This window comes from Brachypodium distachyon, chromosome 1, assembly GCF_000005505.3.
Source record: "Brachypodium distachyon strain Bd21 chromosome 1, Brachypodium_distachyon_v3.0, whole genome shotgun sequence".
In the NCBI taxonomy this organism is placed as follows: domain Eukaryota; kingdom Viridiplantae; phylum Streptophyta; class Magnoliopsida; order Poales; family Poaceae; genus Brachypodium; species Brachypodium distachyon.
In genome coordinates, this window is record NC_016131.3 from 55,758,894 (window position 1) to 55,775,936 (window position 17,043).

The 17,043-nt window shown below is 43.8% G+C and overlaps 1 protein-coding gene across 1 annotated transcript; it reads right to left on the minus strand.

Annotated features, from left to right (window-relative positions):
* Positions 1 to 565: 565 nt before the first annotated feature.
* Positions 566 to 2,132, minus strand: LOC100833761. Its single transcript, XM_014896306.2, has one exon. It carries the CDS (start codon positions 1,509 to 1,511, stop codon positions 804 to 806), a length of 708 nt encoding a protein of 235 aa, XP_014751792.1. The 5' UTR covers positions 1,512 to 2,132; the 3' UTR covers positions 566 to 803.
* Positions 2,133 to 17,043: the final 14,911 nt, after the last annotated feature.

The window sequence follows — 17,043 nt, forward strand, 5'->3', positions numbered from 1 at the left end:
TGTTTATTCCTTATTCTAACAGCATCAGCTAGGATCCCCAAGTAAGTCAGAAGAAGATCCCCACATTTACAAGTGAAAATGCTACTATAAATTTGCTTCTTTTCCACAGTATCCCCAAAACAAATAAGACCATTTCTATGAAGATTTATTTTCAGATATGACATCTATTCAAATCAATTGAAAAGTTTACCTCCGTCCAACAAAGGATGTCTCAACTTTAACCAAATTTGAATGCATTTATACACTGAGTCATGTCTAGATACATCCAAATTTTGACAAACTTGAGACATCTTTTATTGGACAGAGGAATATTCTAGTTCAAGTTTTGAAATTGATTGAATATATTATTATTATTTTTTTGAAAAATGTGCATATATCTATCAATAACCATCAACAGCAGTACAAAGATCCTAAAAATATCAATAACTACAAATAGGTCCTTGAACCAACTAGCAACAGAGAATGATAAAACCAAGAAAACACGGATAATTTTTTTTTTGCGGGTAATACCTATAAAATCCGGATGGTAGTTGGGACGAAATTGAGACAAACATAATACTTTTGACTTTTCCAAGAAGTAATATATTCGCTATATCGATGGGATTTATACATTAACCATACTGATGTGCATGTCCCGGTCCCATTGCTATTCCCTCGTCATCTTTTACACAAAAAAAACTAGCGCTATAAACTATCTATTCATGTATGAAGCAATCCGCCTATACGAAAATCGTGACCAACTATACGAAGTTGTTGATAAAAAAAAAACGGTTGATGAGTGTCCTACCCATAATCATGGATCCTCAGTAGCCCCACGCTAACATTAAGAGTCCAATAGCCGCATTTTTTTCTAACTCAGTAGCCGCATCCCAAAGCAAATGCCGTGGTGCTGCTTTCTTTTCCTTTTGCACGTTTGTGTTCTCTCCCACCGCTGCAATCTCTTGGATACGATCTTGCGCTGCTGCACAGTGCTTTGCGGCCACGGGCGGCGGTGCCGGCATACTCATCAGCAACCTCATCCGCTTGCTGCCACGTGCACCCCCCCGGAGGCGGAGCCCGCCGCCGCCGCCATTGCTCCGGAACACGAAGAGGCAGCGGCGGCCGTCGCGGGGACGCCGGCACGTGTAGAGATCGAGGCGATCCCCCGCCGCGACGCCGCTCTCCGCCACGAACTGCTTCCAGCCGGCGCCCTTGATCCGGTAGGCGCCGTTGCAGTTGAGGAAGACGAGGCCGATCTCCTTCTCGACCAGCGGCTCCGCGCTGAGCATCGTGGCGCTGACCGTCTTCTCGGCGTTCTTCCCGTCCTCCAGGAGCTCACCAAGCTCCGGGAAGATCTTGGGGATGGGGCCTCGCCGCACCGCCCAACTCGGCAGCAGCAGCCGGTTCTGCCCCGGCGCCACGTCCGACCGCTCCATCAGCTTCCCAACCGCCCAGCCCGCATCGTACAGGCCCAGCACCGCTATCACCTCCCGGTGCCGCGCTTCTTCCTCGGGAGGATAGAGGAAACACATCCCGCCGCCGCCGCAGCAGCCGCCGCCGTTCTCGCCGCGTTAAAATATGACCTAGGGCCAGCGGCAGGGAATGTTTAGGTTTAATTTTACGGTTCTATCTAAAATAAAATGCTTATTGGGCCTGCGGACGGCTGGTCCAGCATCTTCCACGGGCCTTCCACGGTCCAGCATCTTCCTTCCTTCCTTCAGTCCATCGATCAATTTCCTGTTCGCTCAAAAAAAAAATCAATCGATTTCCTCATCTCAAATGGTCCATCGATTTTCAGGGTTCCTTTTTTTAAAAAGCAATTTCAGGTTCCTTCTGAGGACGAGGCAGACGAGCAAGATTTTTGGAGAAAATGCTTTTTCAGCCTGACTTTATTAGAAAGGCCGTGGTTCGGCTGGGGATGCCACCGTTTACAAGCAAAATACCACCATCGAAGTGTCACAAAACCAAAATACATTCTCAATAAAGTCCCAAACCACGGCAGTCCTACTAACAGACACCGATCATCCTTTCAAAAAAAAAAAAAACAGACACCGATCAAAGTGACAGTGGAGCTAGCCCACCCCTACGCGAGCTTCTCCGGCCCGGATTGTGTGAAGCAAAAGCGGCACCAATCCTTTCCAAAATTCCAGCCATCGACGACTTATGTTTTTCAGAAAAAAAAACTAACGCTCGCAAATGATGAAGTGTTTGACAAATTTTCTTGTTAAACACCATGTCATTTCGGGTGAGCCACAGCCAGCACCTTCCGCCATTATTGATTAGATCGTAGCCCCCCACATCCCATACAACACTCAAAGTATCCCTGCAAGGTTTTAGGTGCCTGCGTCCACCCGAAGCATTCTCTCAAGCAGCACCATAAAAACACAGCAATGGGGCACAAGAAGAGCAAGTGATCACTGGACTCCTTCTCACCACAAAGTTGGCAGCCAGGCTCCCCCTGCCATCCCTTGTTCAGTAGTTCCTGAGTCACCTGTATCCGTCCTTTACCACACAACCAAACAAAGATTTGTTGTTTCAGAGGCACCCGTGGCTTCCACATATCTTCCCAGCGCCTAGGGGTGGGCATAAACACCGATGACCGAAAACCAAAACCGAAAAGACCGAAACCGATTAGATGTTTGGGTAGAAAAATTTATAGACCGAATTTTATTCTAGTAATTCGGGTGTCAATTGAGAAAAGACCGAAAGACCGAATAGGACCGAACGTCATAAAAAACAACCCATTCTCCTAACCCAACCTAGGCGCCAACCACTCCCTATGCAAAAATGACGGCACAACAGAGGCAATCGACAGTTTCACTTTGCAAACCCCCAGTGCCCACGTTGATATGAAAATTCCATCAGAAATAAAGTGAAACGTTGCTAAAATTTGTACCGAATCACATTTTGTTTTGGAGTTATCACCCATCTTTGTAAAGTTCGGTCATGACCGAACTAAAGACCGAAACTCCGGGTAACCGAATTTTCGGGTAGCAAAGTTCCTCAGTAAATTTCGGGTATTATACAGAATCGAAAAAAGACCGAACTTCCGGTCATGACCAGATGCCCACCCCTACGGCAGCGCCTGTCTGGTACCCCATCGTTAGCCATCCTATCATAAAGCAATTTCGTTGTGAACTTCTTATTCTTTGTCCAGCCCCACACACCCACATCTGCCGCCTCCGACATATGTAGACGAGCAAGTCCCTTAATCTGAGGAACGTGTGCAATTTGGTTCTCGAACTTAGGTTTGTGGCGTGCTTAGGAACTAAAGTACGTTATGTGGGTAATATACGCTCATTTTATACCTGTATACGCACGCAAAGGGATATCTTCTAATCTGAACCATCGTTTGAGATCTGCTCTCTCTTGACAGCCCCCCCTGTCATGGTCGTCTTCCACTATTTTCTTCCTCCGCGCCTCCCCTCCTATGCTCTGCTCCGGTGCGCTGTCTCGAGCCCATCTTTGTCCGCCACCCTCTCTACCTGCCCTAGAGCGCACCGCACCGCCTCCCTGCTCCTCCTCCACGCTCGTGGAAGCCCCTGCCCGTGCTTGTCTTCTCCAAAACCGGCGGAACACGCTGCCCGCGTTGATATGTGCGCCCGCGACCTCCGGCGCCCTCTCCACCGACACTTGACCGCACGGACGTCGCGAAGCCGCCGGTGCCCTCGCCCCGGAGTTGTCGCCTGCTCGAGCCGCCCAGCGTCGATGCCGTCCCTCTCCACGGCGGCGACCACCGCGCCAGCCTACAGGTATAAAAGGACCGTATATTAACCACTTAACGTACTTTAGTTCTTGATCTCCAAACCTAAGTTCGAGGATCAAATTGCACATGCTCCTCTAGTTAAGGGACCGCACATGCATTTTACTCCAACAAGTTTGACGTAGCTCTCCTCTTAACATCCTCAATGGCCATGTCAACTATTATGTGGGCAGATTTGAGCTCCAAAACACGATTTGGACTAAAAGTATTCACGCCTAACAAGTTTAAGGGGGGCAAATGCACGATTTACAAGTTTAGGGACCAAACTGTTCCGACCTACCAACTTCATGGACCTCGGGTGTTATTTCCTCATTAATAAATTTATCCATAATAAATTGAATTAATATCTTAAATAATAAATAATCAAAGAGTAAGCATATTTGTGCATATCAATTTAATATCTTAGGAAAGCAAAGATGATGCATATCCGTTCTTATTAATTTAGTATCTTAAATAAGAAAAAAAGCAATATATCTTTCTTATCAATTTGATATCTTAAGAATTGTTCAAAATATTTATTATTTAATACATTTATTATTAAATTTATTTATCATTTAAGATTTTACTATTTATGATATGCTGCGACGGTAATATAATAAGCTTACCCATCCTCCTCCAATAACTCACTCTCCCGACACTCGTAGTTGCATTGTCTACTATCCAGCTCGTAGTCTCCCTAATCTTGCACAAGAAATAGATCTGTCCATGAATATTTTTTTTGTCGTCCTTCTGATTTTTGTGACAACGGGTGCGTTTGTTGTCTCAATCGATCTAGTAATACTAGTTTAACATGTTGCTTCCACCATCCTCTGTTTCCATAGTCTCCGGCCAGTCATCAACCAAAAGCCTTGTCAAACACCACAGTACTGTCCTAGCCTGTCGTACTAAGTTATTCTAGGTAACTGAATGTGCTTTATTTTCTGCAGAAGACGGAGCACTAGTGCAGGTAGCTTTGGTGAACAAGCAGTGTGTAGGAAGACGAAGCCACACGTACCATGGGCCGTGTTCGGGCAACCCTAACACCCGTTGCAACAACGCTTGCGTGAGCGAGGGTTTCACGGCTGGCCATTGCGTAAAACAAATTGACTGTCACATTTGTTTCTGCTACAATTGGCCATGTAAATAAATCCATTTGTATGTATGTATGCATGCATGTGTTGGGACTTGGGAGAAATGATAATAATAAGTGACTGCAAATTTTGATGCGTGCATCTTCTTGTTTGAGAACATTATTGCTTCCCGTGAAAAAAGATCTAGTTGTGTATGTCATGTGTTACGTTAATTTTGGCCTTTGCGGGATACAGATTACATTATGTATGCCTTGCTGGAGGACCATTGAATTTCTCCGTGCTTGCTGTTTGCAAGGTAAGGTACTCTTTCAGATATTACTCTGCTTCACAACTCTGAGATTTTGGATCGACTTCATCACATTTTGGTTTTCGTGAACCTCAAGTTAGTTTAATCTCATTTGAAACAGTGGTTCTTCGGCATGATGCACGTAAGGAGGAAGAAATGCTCTGCATGCAGCTAGAGCTACAAAATTGTGGTCAAACGATACCCTGAGGGTCATCATGTTGCACCTCTATCTGCAGCCAGGTTTCGCGCAAAACAGAGAGGCTCTTCTGAGTTCTGATCTGACCCAAAAGGTGCTCTCTCCGTGTGTTTCAGTTCCAGTTTTTTTTATTAACACAGTACATACGCAGACGATCACAAGCACGCACGCACACTCACCCCTATGAACACATGCACGCACACCCTACCCTTATGAGCACCTCTGAGAGACTGATCCGGCATATCATCTTGAGATTGATGAAGTCACCACATGCCCCTCGTAGTTGACGGGTAACGTCACTCTCACTGAAAGCACAACGCCGGTTAGGTCCTGAAATAAATCTAGGGAAACGCGAGCACCCATATCAAGTGGGAGACTTGAACCTGTGTGAGCTGTTTCCACCACAAGGAACCAACTACCCGAGTTACGTTCAATTCGCTTCAGTTCCAGTTTTCTGAAGCTATGGAGCTGAGCTTTTACGCAAACGATGTTTCCTGATGAATCCAAGGTTCACCTTGGGCTTGTCGACGGCGGCGCTCGTGAGCCTCCTTCTACTGCTGGACAGGTCATCGCCCGTCACCGCGCCGTGTCACCATCGGCACCCGCTGTGACAATCATTGGCCGGATGCAGAGCGTCCGGTCCCCCCAGCTATCTCCATCCGGTGACCAAAGGCATGAAGCGACGCTGCATGGATGGAGGAGCATTGCCTCCAACTCAAAAGTGGGGCAAAGGAGACGTTCATAGGATTATATGGTTTTCAGTTTTGACTCGCTGCATTTAGGCTTTAATTTGGAGCGGTTAACTCTAACAAAACATTCTGTATATACGATAATGTAAAATGATAATTTGGCACCAAAATGCCTCTCAACCAAAAGACTTGTACATAAAAAATATGCATTCCTCAAGGCCACGTTTTGAAGATGAATTGAACATGTAGGCAGATCATCACTGGATCCAACGTACTGGTGAAGAGTCGAGATCCATCGAGCATTTTAATTGTCCTAGACAGTGTCTCCTTAATGTGTGTTTTAAGATATTCACGAAGGTGTGTACCAACCATATTATTGTGGTCACTAGCTCGATTATTAAGCCCTCCCAATTTGCCTTCATGTCTGATCGCCACATCTTGGAGGGTGTGGTTGTTCTACATGAGACGGTCCATGAGTTGCTCTCCAAGAGGTTGGATGGAGTAATTTTTAAAATTGATTTTGAGAAAGTTTATGACAAAGTTAATTGGTCATTCCTTCAGCAAGTCCTTCGGATGAAAGGTTTTGATGATAAGTGGTGTGGTTGGATTGATGATGTTGTGAAGGGCGGCAGTGTCGGTGTTAAGGTTAACGACTACATTGGGCATTTCTTCCAAACCAAGAAAGGGTTGCGCCATGGGGATCCCTTATCCCTAGTTTTGTTTAACATTGTTGCTGACATGTTGGCAGTCCTCATTGAGAGTGGTCGGTTAACTGGCGTTGTTCCCCATTTGGTTGATGGTGGGGTTTCTATTCTTCAGTATGCCGACGATACTGTCCTTCTTTTAGATCATGACATGGAACATGCCATATATCTTAAGTTGCTCCTGTGTGTGTTCGAGCAACTGTTTGGGTTGGAGATCAATTTCCAGGAGAGCGAATTTTTTTGTTTTTGGCAAGCTAAAATTTTTGAGGCTCACTATATGCAACTGTTTGGGTGTGGGGTTTGGGTCCTTCCCATTTCGATATCTTGGGATCACGATTCACTACCGTAAGTTGTTAAATAAAGAGTGGAGATGTGTCGTGGATCGTTTTGGGAAAAATCTTAGTAGCTGGAAAGGAAAGCTCCTCTCTAGAGTGGCAGACTGACCTTGATTAATTATGTTATCACTAGTCTGCCCATGTTTTTTATGTCCTTTTTTGAGGTACCAAAGGTAGTTGCGAAGCGATTAGATTTTTACCGCTCGCGGTTCTTTTGGCGATGAACATAAACGTAAATATAGACTAGCCAAGTGGGATGTCATTTGTCGGCCCAGGGACCAAGGTGGACTTTGAAAGGGCATTTCTCTCCTAAGTGGTTTTGGTGGTGATGACAACACGTTGTGTGGACTAATCGTGCATTAAGAGATTTGATATCAAATGGCGCAAAACGATTCGATGCCCTCAAGATTGGAAAAGAAGCATAGTGAAGTTTAGCGGCTTTTTCATTTATTGAGTCGTAGGAACTCCGTACTATTAAGAGGGAGTCCGCATGGGAAGGTAATGAGTGAATCGCTTTTCACGTACACAAACATACGTCTTGCACCCACATAAAGCCTACCAAAAAGTGAGAGAACATTTTTCTTAATCTAGCGGTTGTGCCTGTGTTTGCCCAGGTCCGGAAGTCCTCCGGACCAGCTTCGTGATGCTACTGGAATCCTATATGGATTTCCGGAGGTTGAGCCGGAACTGGGCCGGAACTTCCGGTCATCCGGAACTTCCGGTGTCGAGTGGAAGTTCCGCCCCTGGAACTCGCAGTGCATAACGGTTAGATTTTGGGAAGTCCATATAAATAACCCTAGGCGTACCCCTTGTATATATAGGCGAGGGGCAGCCCAAACACATTACAGACTCAGACTCAAACTGAAACTCAGACTCAGACTCAGACTGGATTCTGACTCAAACTAGAATTCGATTTAAACTAGAATTCGACTCAAATATGGACTCGCAAATCCGGGCGCCCTTAGACGTGTCGAGCTCATCGTAGGCTGTCCTAGTGCGCCTCGTACTCATACTCAACTTGTGGTGCAATCTGGGCATATCATCTTTCTCTATGGCTGCCCCTTGCACACAAGTCATTTTTCTAACTTGTATCCTTCATCTTCACTTGTGGTGTGCCTGCCTCCCTCTCCTCCCTCGCGCATGTCAACACTTGAGGATCCGTGCCCTCATCACTATCTTTGTGGTAGAACACTCCTCCAAACGGAGACGTACACCGACCCCAATAGGTGGAACTCCGGTGAAATCTTCGTCTCCGGGTGTGGTACATTTTGCCCTTTACTTTCTTGCTATCTATTGTTGTTTTAACTATTGCATTTCATTCTAAGGGTTCCACTCACTTTAGAGAATCTAGCAAACCCTAGGATGATTAAGTGCTTTGTATCTTTCAAGAAAAGAAAAACAAAAAGTAAAATTTGTTAGTCGCCTATTCACTCCCCCTCTAGTCGACCGTACCGATCTTTCAATTGGTATCAGAGCCTCGTCTCTTAATTAGGGCTTTACTGCTCTTAAGAGTATGGCCAACAATGATGGGGAACCCACTGAGAAACCCCAAGAAACCGAGGTGATAGATGATAATGCTCCACTAACTTTTAAAGCCATCAAATTGCTTTTGGATATCATGCAAAAGGTGATTCTAGATAATGTGGACAAAAAGATTAGTGAGCACCTACCTAACAAGGCCTCTTCTTCTACTACCAAGTCCGTCCGTGCCAAGCCACCAAGTGCGGTGGATTTGACTAAGGAAGATTCGGATGCCGAAGCCCTTAAAAAGGCTAAGGCTATCGAAGAGAGTGCTACCAAATCCGAAGGTAGGGGTGGCTATGGGTTGTATAGTGATGTGGTTCCACCACCTCATTATAATCCTCGCCATCATAATTTTCCACCTATGTACAACCAAGGTGATCCCCCCAATGCTAACCTCTACTAACTATGTTGATTGGTTTCATCCCATGAGGACTCACTTCAAGAGCACATCAACAGAGTTGTGGAGAATTGTTGAAGAAAGTTATTTGTTTATGATCCCAAGAACATGTCGCCATGAGAGTATGTGGACAATCAACTCAATGAGCATGCAATTGGAATACTCCTAAAGGCTCTACCTTTGGAGTATAGAACCTATGTCCGTGGAGTTGACTCCGCTAGAGATGCTTGGAAGCTCATTGGTGATCATTTTGACAACAATGAGAGTGTCAAGAAGTCAAAGTTTGAAGTGGTTATCAATGAATGTAAGAATTTATTCATGAATGATGGAGAAGTTCCGGATGAGCTATATATGAGAGTCATCACTCTTGGACCCAAGATGAAGGACCATGGAAGTCGTGACATCAATGATGAATGGATCAAGCGTCTATTCATAGAAACCATCTCCCCACACCGAGAGGTCCATGCCGCAATGATTAGGCAAAGAACGGACTACTATATCTTGACTCCAAGTCAAGTGATGGGAGAATTTGTGGCTATGGATATTCTCAAGAAGACCTCCGAGGACAACCTTATTCGCGCCAAGTTTCTCTGTCAAAGCTCAAACCTTGCATTGAAGGCCAATGTGACTCCCACTTCAACACCAAGTGAAGCACCCCAACAAGAAGAAGTTGAGATCACGGAAGAAAATTGCAACTATGAGTTTAGTGATCACATGGCTCTTGTGGCTTAAGCTTTTTGGAAGAACAAGAAGTTTGTCAAGACCAACACCTTCAACCCCAACAACTACAACAACAACAAGGGAGTTTCAAGCTCCAAGCCCAAAGGTCAAAGATCTCATAAATGTTATAATTGTGGTAACAATGACCATTTCGTTGCTGAGTGTATCTATGAGAAGATCGAGGAGAATGGTGGCCGTTTCATCCTTAAAGGGAAGACCAAGCCCTCCTTCAACAAGAAGCCAACGAAGAAGAGGCAACCAAGAATGCTTCTTGTTCAAGAGGAATATACTTCGGGTGATGAAGAGGATGATGAGGAAGAGTCCACGGAGAGGGCAAACATTGCCATTGCTCATTCACTTCCATCTCTCTTCGACTCCCCTAATGAGAGCAAGAACCACTCACCCAAGTGCCTCATGGCCAAGACCTCTTCGGTAATCCCTCCTCCCACCAAACATGTCATTCCTAAGAGTTAACCTCTATTTGATTGTGTGGAGGAGAGTAGTGTTGTTGAGCAAAACATGAATGAGTTCGAGATATTCATGGCAAGCTTGGAAGGTGAGACCAAAAAGAGGTTTGAGGACCTCTTGGAAAAATTAGGTGAAGCTCAAGCTACTATTGAAGAACATGATGAGCTCATGTATGAAAAGGTAAGACTTGAGTGCGTGGCCGCTTATGAGATTGCGGAGCTTAATGAAGCTCTTAAGGAAGAACAAGCAAATAGGGAAGAAATTGAGGAGTCTCTTACTAGGAAACTTGCTAAAGTTAAAAATTCCTATGATAATGCTATGTCCCTTGCTAATGATTACTATGCTAGGATATGTGAAGTTGAGCATGGTCATAGGAACCTCCTTGAGGACTTTGACAAATTTGGAAAGGATCACAAGTCCTTGACAAGTGAGTCAAGTCTCTCAAAGAGTCTTGTGATCATCTTCTATATTCTCTTGTTAAAGAATTAATTTCTAATGATAAAGATGTTTCAACTAACCCTTGTTGTAAGCATAGATCTATGATTGAGGAGAATGCTAGGTTGAAGGCCCAACTTGAAAAGGACCTAGCCGCTTGTTTTCAAGGGGAGAAGAACCTCCATTATCTTTTAAATGATCATAGAAAAGCTTTTGGATTGGAGAGAATTGGGTATAACCACAATGAGAAGAGCAACAACAAGAAGAAAGCCAAGGCTCCTCCCCACACTAATGTGTATTTTGTGAAGGAAGGGGAGGTGGCCAAGAAGATGCCAAAGAACAAGAAGGGTGGCAAGGCCACTTATGATAATAGTGCCGGGGATTTCAATCCCTCATATGTTCTTTGTCATATTAATGATGGACATGTTGATGCCAAATTTGTCGGTTCTCTTTATGAATATGTTCATTGGTCTATTCGGGTTTCTAAGACCCTTGTTGCTAACGTTAAAGGATCCATTCAAAGATAGGTACTTAAACCAAAGCTTAAACTTCTAGGAGGTTGCTTCCGGTGGATCTTCATGGATAGTGGATGCACTAATCATATGACCGGGAGCAAAGAATTGCTTGTGGACACCAAAATGAGTACATCAAGGTCCAAGCAAGTTACATTTGGAGATTCTTCACAATCAACAGTATTAGGACTAGGCAAGGTTGTTATTTCTCCGGATACATCCATTGAGAATGTCATGCTTGTTGAGTCCCTTTCATACAATTTACTTTCGGTACTTCAACTTGCACATATGGGTTTTTATTCCTTCTTTGGCACAACTAGTGTGACCCTTTTGTGGAGCAAGACTCTTAAAGCAGCCTTGGTTGGATATGTGGAAAATGGTCTTTATGTAGATTTCGGTAACAAACCCACTAGAGAAGAAACATGTCTAATGGCTAAAGTTGATGTGGGTTGGCTATGGCATCGCCGTCTAGCGCATGTCAATATGAGATCTTTGCAAAGTCTCTTCAAAGGTAAGCATGTGATAGGACTAACCAATGTTTCATTTAATAACGACCGTGTGTGTAGTGCTTGTATTGAAGGAAAGTTACATGAGAAGGCACATCACCACAAGACAATTATCACTTCAACATGGCCTTTGGAGCTCCTTCACTTGGATCTCTTCGGTCCTCCTACATATGATAGTCTTGGTGGTAAGAAATATTGTTTGGTTATTGTTGATGACTATTCTAGGTACACTTGGGTATATTTTTTCAAGCACAAGAGTGAGACCCAACAAACCATCATCGACTTGACAATGAATCCCAACGCCAATACAATGCAAAGATTATGGCAATAAGGAGTGATAATGGTTCCGAGTTCAAGAATTACACCTTGATTGAGTTTTTGAGTGATGAGGGTATCAAAAGACAATATTCCGCTGCGTATACCCCTTAACAAAATGGTGTAGCAGAGAGAAAGAATAGAACTCTCATTGATGCGGCAAGGACAATGTTGGCGGAGTTTAAGTCTCCATACAACTTTTGGGCCGAAGCAATCAACACCGCATGCCATGCTACTAATCGCCTCTATCTTCGCAAGATATTGAACAAGACACCTTATGAGATTCTCACGGGACGCAAGCCCAACCTTAAGTACTTTCGGGTATTCGGTTCTAAGTGTTTCGTGCTTAAGAAAGGTGTTCGTTTATCTAAATTTGAGTCTAAAACTTATGAGGGCATATTTGTTGGCTATGCATCTAACTCCCACGCTTATAGAGTCTACAACAAATCCACCGGATGTGTTGAAGAATCTTGTAATGTGGAGTTTGATGAGAATAATGGCTCCCATGTGGGGCAAGTTGATGTTGTGCATGTAGATGATGAAATTCCTCCCCAAGCCATACGAAGAATGGGCATAGGTCAAATTATGCCCGTTGAGGATCCCCGTATGGAAGAAGGAGAAGGACAATGCTCTACTCAAGTGGAGTCCTCGTCTTCACAAGATCCACAAGCTAGCCAAGAACAAGAACTAGTCCCTCATGTGGATGAACAAGTTGATCAAGCGCAAGATCAAGCAAATGTTGATGTTGATGATCCTTCACCAAATGATGCCCAAGATCAAGATCTTCAAGATGTTCAAGTTTCCATTGAGCCTCAAGATTCATCTCAAGAAGCTATGGAACGTCGTGCCATGAAGATTGCCTCACGACTTCAACATCAAGAACATACCTTGGACAATGTCCTAGGAAGTGTGAGGAAAGGGGTAACAACTCGTAGACAATTAGCTAACTTTTGTGAACATCATGCTTTTGTTTCTTGTGTTGAGCCCCAAAAGGTACAAGAAGCACTCAAGGATCCGGATTGGCTTAATGCCATGCATGAAGAATTGAATAACTTCGGGCGCAATAGAGTATGGTCATTGGTGGAAAGACCAAAAGATTGCAAGAATGTCATTGGGACCAAATGGATCTTCAAAAACAAGAAAGATGCCCTTGGGCAAGTGACAAGAAACAAGGCAAGATTGGTGGCTCAAGGTTTCTCCCAAGTCGAGGGTATTGACTACGGTGAAACTTTCGCTCATGTTGCTCGCCTTGAATCTATTCATATCTTGCTTGCATATGCATTGCATCGTAACATTACTTTGCAACAAATGGATGTGAAAAGTACATTTCTAAATGGTCCACTAAATGAGTTGGTGTATGTTAAACAACCACCGGGGTTTGAGAACCCTTAATTTCCTAACCACGTGTACAAGCTTGATAAAGCCCTTTATGGTCTCAAACAAGCACCTCGAGCTTGGTATGAGCAACTAAAGGAGATACTAGTGGATCGTGGCTTTGAAATTGGGGTAATTGACCCCACTCTTTTTACTAAGATGGTTGGTGGTAATTTGTTTATATGCCAACTATATGTTGATGACATCATTTTTGGGTCTACTAATGGTGTGTTCAATGATCAATTTGCTAAGCTAATGTCCGAAAAGTTTGAGATGTCTATGAGTGGTAAATTGGAGTTCTTCCTTGGATTTGAAATCAAGGAATTGAGAGGAGGAATCTGTATTAATCAAGCCAAATACACCCAAGACATGCTAAAGATATTTAAGATGGATGATGCCAAGAGTGCCAAGACCCCAATGCCTACATCAAGTTCTCTTGATCTCGATCCCAATGGTAAAGATGTGGATCAAAAGGTATATTGTTCTATGATTGGTTCTTTGCTTTACCTTTGTGCATCTAGACCAGATATTATGTTGAGTGTGGGTATTTGTGCAAGATATCAATCCGCACCAAAAGAATGCCACTTAGTGGCGGTCAAAAGAATCTTTAGATATTTGGTTCATACCCCAAACTTTGGTTTATGGGATCCTAAAGGATCAAATTTCAAGCTCATGGGATATTCGGTTTCGGATTGGGCGGGAGACAAAGTGGATAGGAAGTCAACTTCCGGGACTTGCCAATTTCTTGGTAGGTCTTTGGTGAGTTGGTCTTCTAAGAAACAAAATTGTGTGTCTCTCTTCACGACGGAAGCCGAGTATATAGCTGCCGCCAGTTGATGTGCACAATTGTTATGGATGAGGCAAACATTATTGGACTATGGAATCACTTGTGAAAGTGTGCCTCTTTTATGTGACAACGAGTGTGCAATCAAGATAGCCCACAACCCCGTGCAACATAGTAAGACGAAGCATATTGAGATTCGTCATCATTTTATTCGAGAGCACGTGGCCCGTGGTGATATTGATCTCTCTTATGTTGCCACCGGTAAACAACTAGCGGATATCTTCATGAAGCCACTTGATGAAGCAAGATTTCGGGATTTAAGGCACGAGCTAAATATCCTAAATTCTAGTGTTGTGGTTTGATAAACTTGCACCCATACCCACGGTTAACATTTGTCTAGTTTGGATGTGTGCATGGATGTAGGGAGAGCATAGCTCAATTCATGGGAAAATGCTACTCTTACTTTGCTAACATTAATTTTATACATTGAGCTTCAATGTGAGTTTTGAGTCTTGAGCCCAAGAATCTATATTTGCGGTGTCAAGTTCATACATACTCAAATATGGTGGCCTAGGCCACCGCCCTCTGAAGCGATCCTCCCCCTTACAGGGTTCGATCTCTGTGCTTACTGTGCTAGTCCCTGGATCGACTCACGAGCACACACAGTTTCATGATGAAATATACAGAAACAAAGGTCAAAAGTACTTTATTAGATCGCATCATCTAGGATTTAAATAGTACTTACAACCTCGCATGACCTCTTGGGTCAGCATAAAACAAAGACTGTTTCAACATCATAAAACAATGTTTCAAACTACTGCAGCAGAAAAGGGTAGAACATAAGGGCCACAACTACTCCAAGGTGAGAGCATGTTGGAATGTAAGCACATGACCCACAATATAACGACGAACCTCACTCATCGTCGGATCCACCTGCATTGCTAACTGCAGCCACTACGTGGTCAATACATTTGAATGTATTGGCAAATTCACCAGAGTTATAAAGGACCTACCAAGTACATGCATAATTTGGTTAGGAGGGGTTTGGCTATTTGCATAAAAGCATCACTGTTCAATCCTATCATTTTTAAGCATATAGTTTTAAATTCTATTGGACACGGGGTAGAAACACCCATGCTCCTATTAACCTAGGCACATTGAATAGAAACATCAATGCTCCTATCCAGTTCAATCCATTCGTTTTATTATGAAATTGGAATGAGTGAGACCTTCCTTATAGCCCAAATATCTAGTTGCTCAGAATTGTCCATAACCGGGGACACGGCTAAGTACTTAGTTTGACACTCTCTAGAGGTGGTACACTTTACCCACAAGAAATTGACGTGTTAATCCCTTGTTGTCCTCAAGGTAGAGTAGCAACGGCATCGACTACAGAAATTTTCAGAACATAATCCCCCAGACCACCTGAGGGACGCGCCCCCACCTACATTGCTAGATACCGATGTCACCTCGGATCCGGGTTCATATTTCTTACATCCATCCTGGCAGAGCCCATAACACCATGTGGTTGTACTGGAAGCTACTAAGCAGGAAACTAGTCCAGTCTCTGGTTACCCCGGGTGGCATTCCTCGGTTGCAACGCAGGCGCTCCCATAGAAATGGCGAGACGACTCATAGAAATGGACGCATAGAAATGGACCTGACGTCGCATACATCTCCACTTCCTCAAAGCAGCCCACCCAGGACGGTTCATTGAATTACTTGTTTTGCCATACTCTAGGAAAAACCATACTGTAATTCAATAGTATCACATTGTAATAATACCACCCTCGTATGTTATCATAGCATAGCATTTTACTACTACGATGGCAATTGGTGGTAAGATCATGGCAAAGGTATCCTATACTACTAGGAGAATCATAACTAGCATAGATACAATAATAATCCTAACAATGCAACTAATAAAATCTAGTGCATTATAAAATAATGGGATGATGGTCAAAGTGAACTTGCCTTGATAGTAGTTGATATTCAAACACTCTTTGCAATCACACAGTTCGCTCTCCGAGAAAACTAATCAAACACAAACAATGCATACATAAACACACAATACAAACAAAAGAAGATGTATGCCATGATGCAATGCAAAACATGTGACATGAGTGGGTTGATTTTATTCGGGTGATCTACTGGTCCAAGGCATTGATAATTAAGCACATGTAATTAGGGTTTTAAACAAATTGCAAAGGCTAGGGTTTAAACCCTAAAATGAGGTTTTATTGACATCAGCCAAATAAATTAATTCAAAATATTTATTTCTCTGTTCCATTGGATGGAGGACAACAAAACAAATTTTTGGGCACTGGTTTCATTTAAAAAGGATTTCTAAATAATTAGTTATGATTTAAATGGCATTAAACTCTATTCTGTAAATTGATTGTGATTCAAATATTCAAATTTGAAATTGGACAGTGCCAAAAGATTCTAAATTTCCTAGGATTCCAAAAAGGTGTGGATAATTAAATTTGGCCAAACAGATTAAAAGATATGATCATTTGAAGTTACAGGGGCTTTTCTGCAAAAGTGCCATTTCATTAAACCGGGGAATTAAAATTAAATTTTTCATTTTTATTTAAAGCGCCACGTGTCATCTCCTGATTGGTCGATACCGTTTTGTTTAAGTGAATTAACCGGGATCTAATCTTAGCCGTTGATTAGGGATGGACGGTCGGGATCGAAGATGGAGGCTCACCGGCGCTAGGGTTTTGGTGAGGAGCTCCGGCGAGCAGCGAGGAGCGGCGGCGGGCGATTCCGGCGACGGGGACGCGACGGGGAGGTGCGCGTCGGGTGCGGTTTGGTCTGGCGGGGTTGGGGACGCGGTCGGCGGCTCTCGGGGACGGCGGATGCCTCGCCTAGGACGGAGACGAGCGCGGCGGCGCGGGTGGCGGACGCCGGCGAGCTTCGGCGATGATGGGGGCGGCGCTACGGTGCACGAAAAAAGAAACGGGGCGCGTCAAAAGAAGCA

Bases quoted from the DNA above. Each gene is read 5' to 3' on its own strand.
- LOC100833761 (XM_014896306.2), bottom strand. From the start codon at position 1,511: ATGTGTTTCCTCTATCCTCCCGAGGAAGAAGCGCGGCACCGGGAGGTG.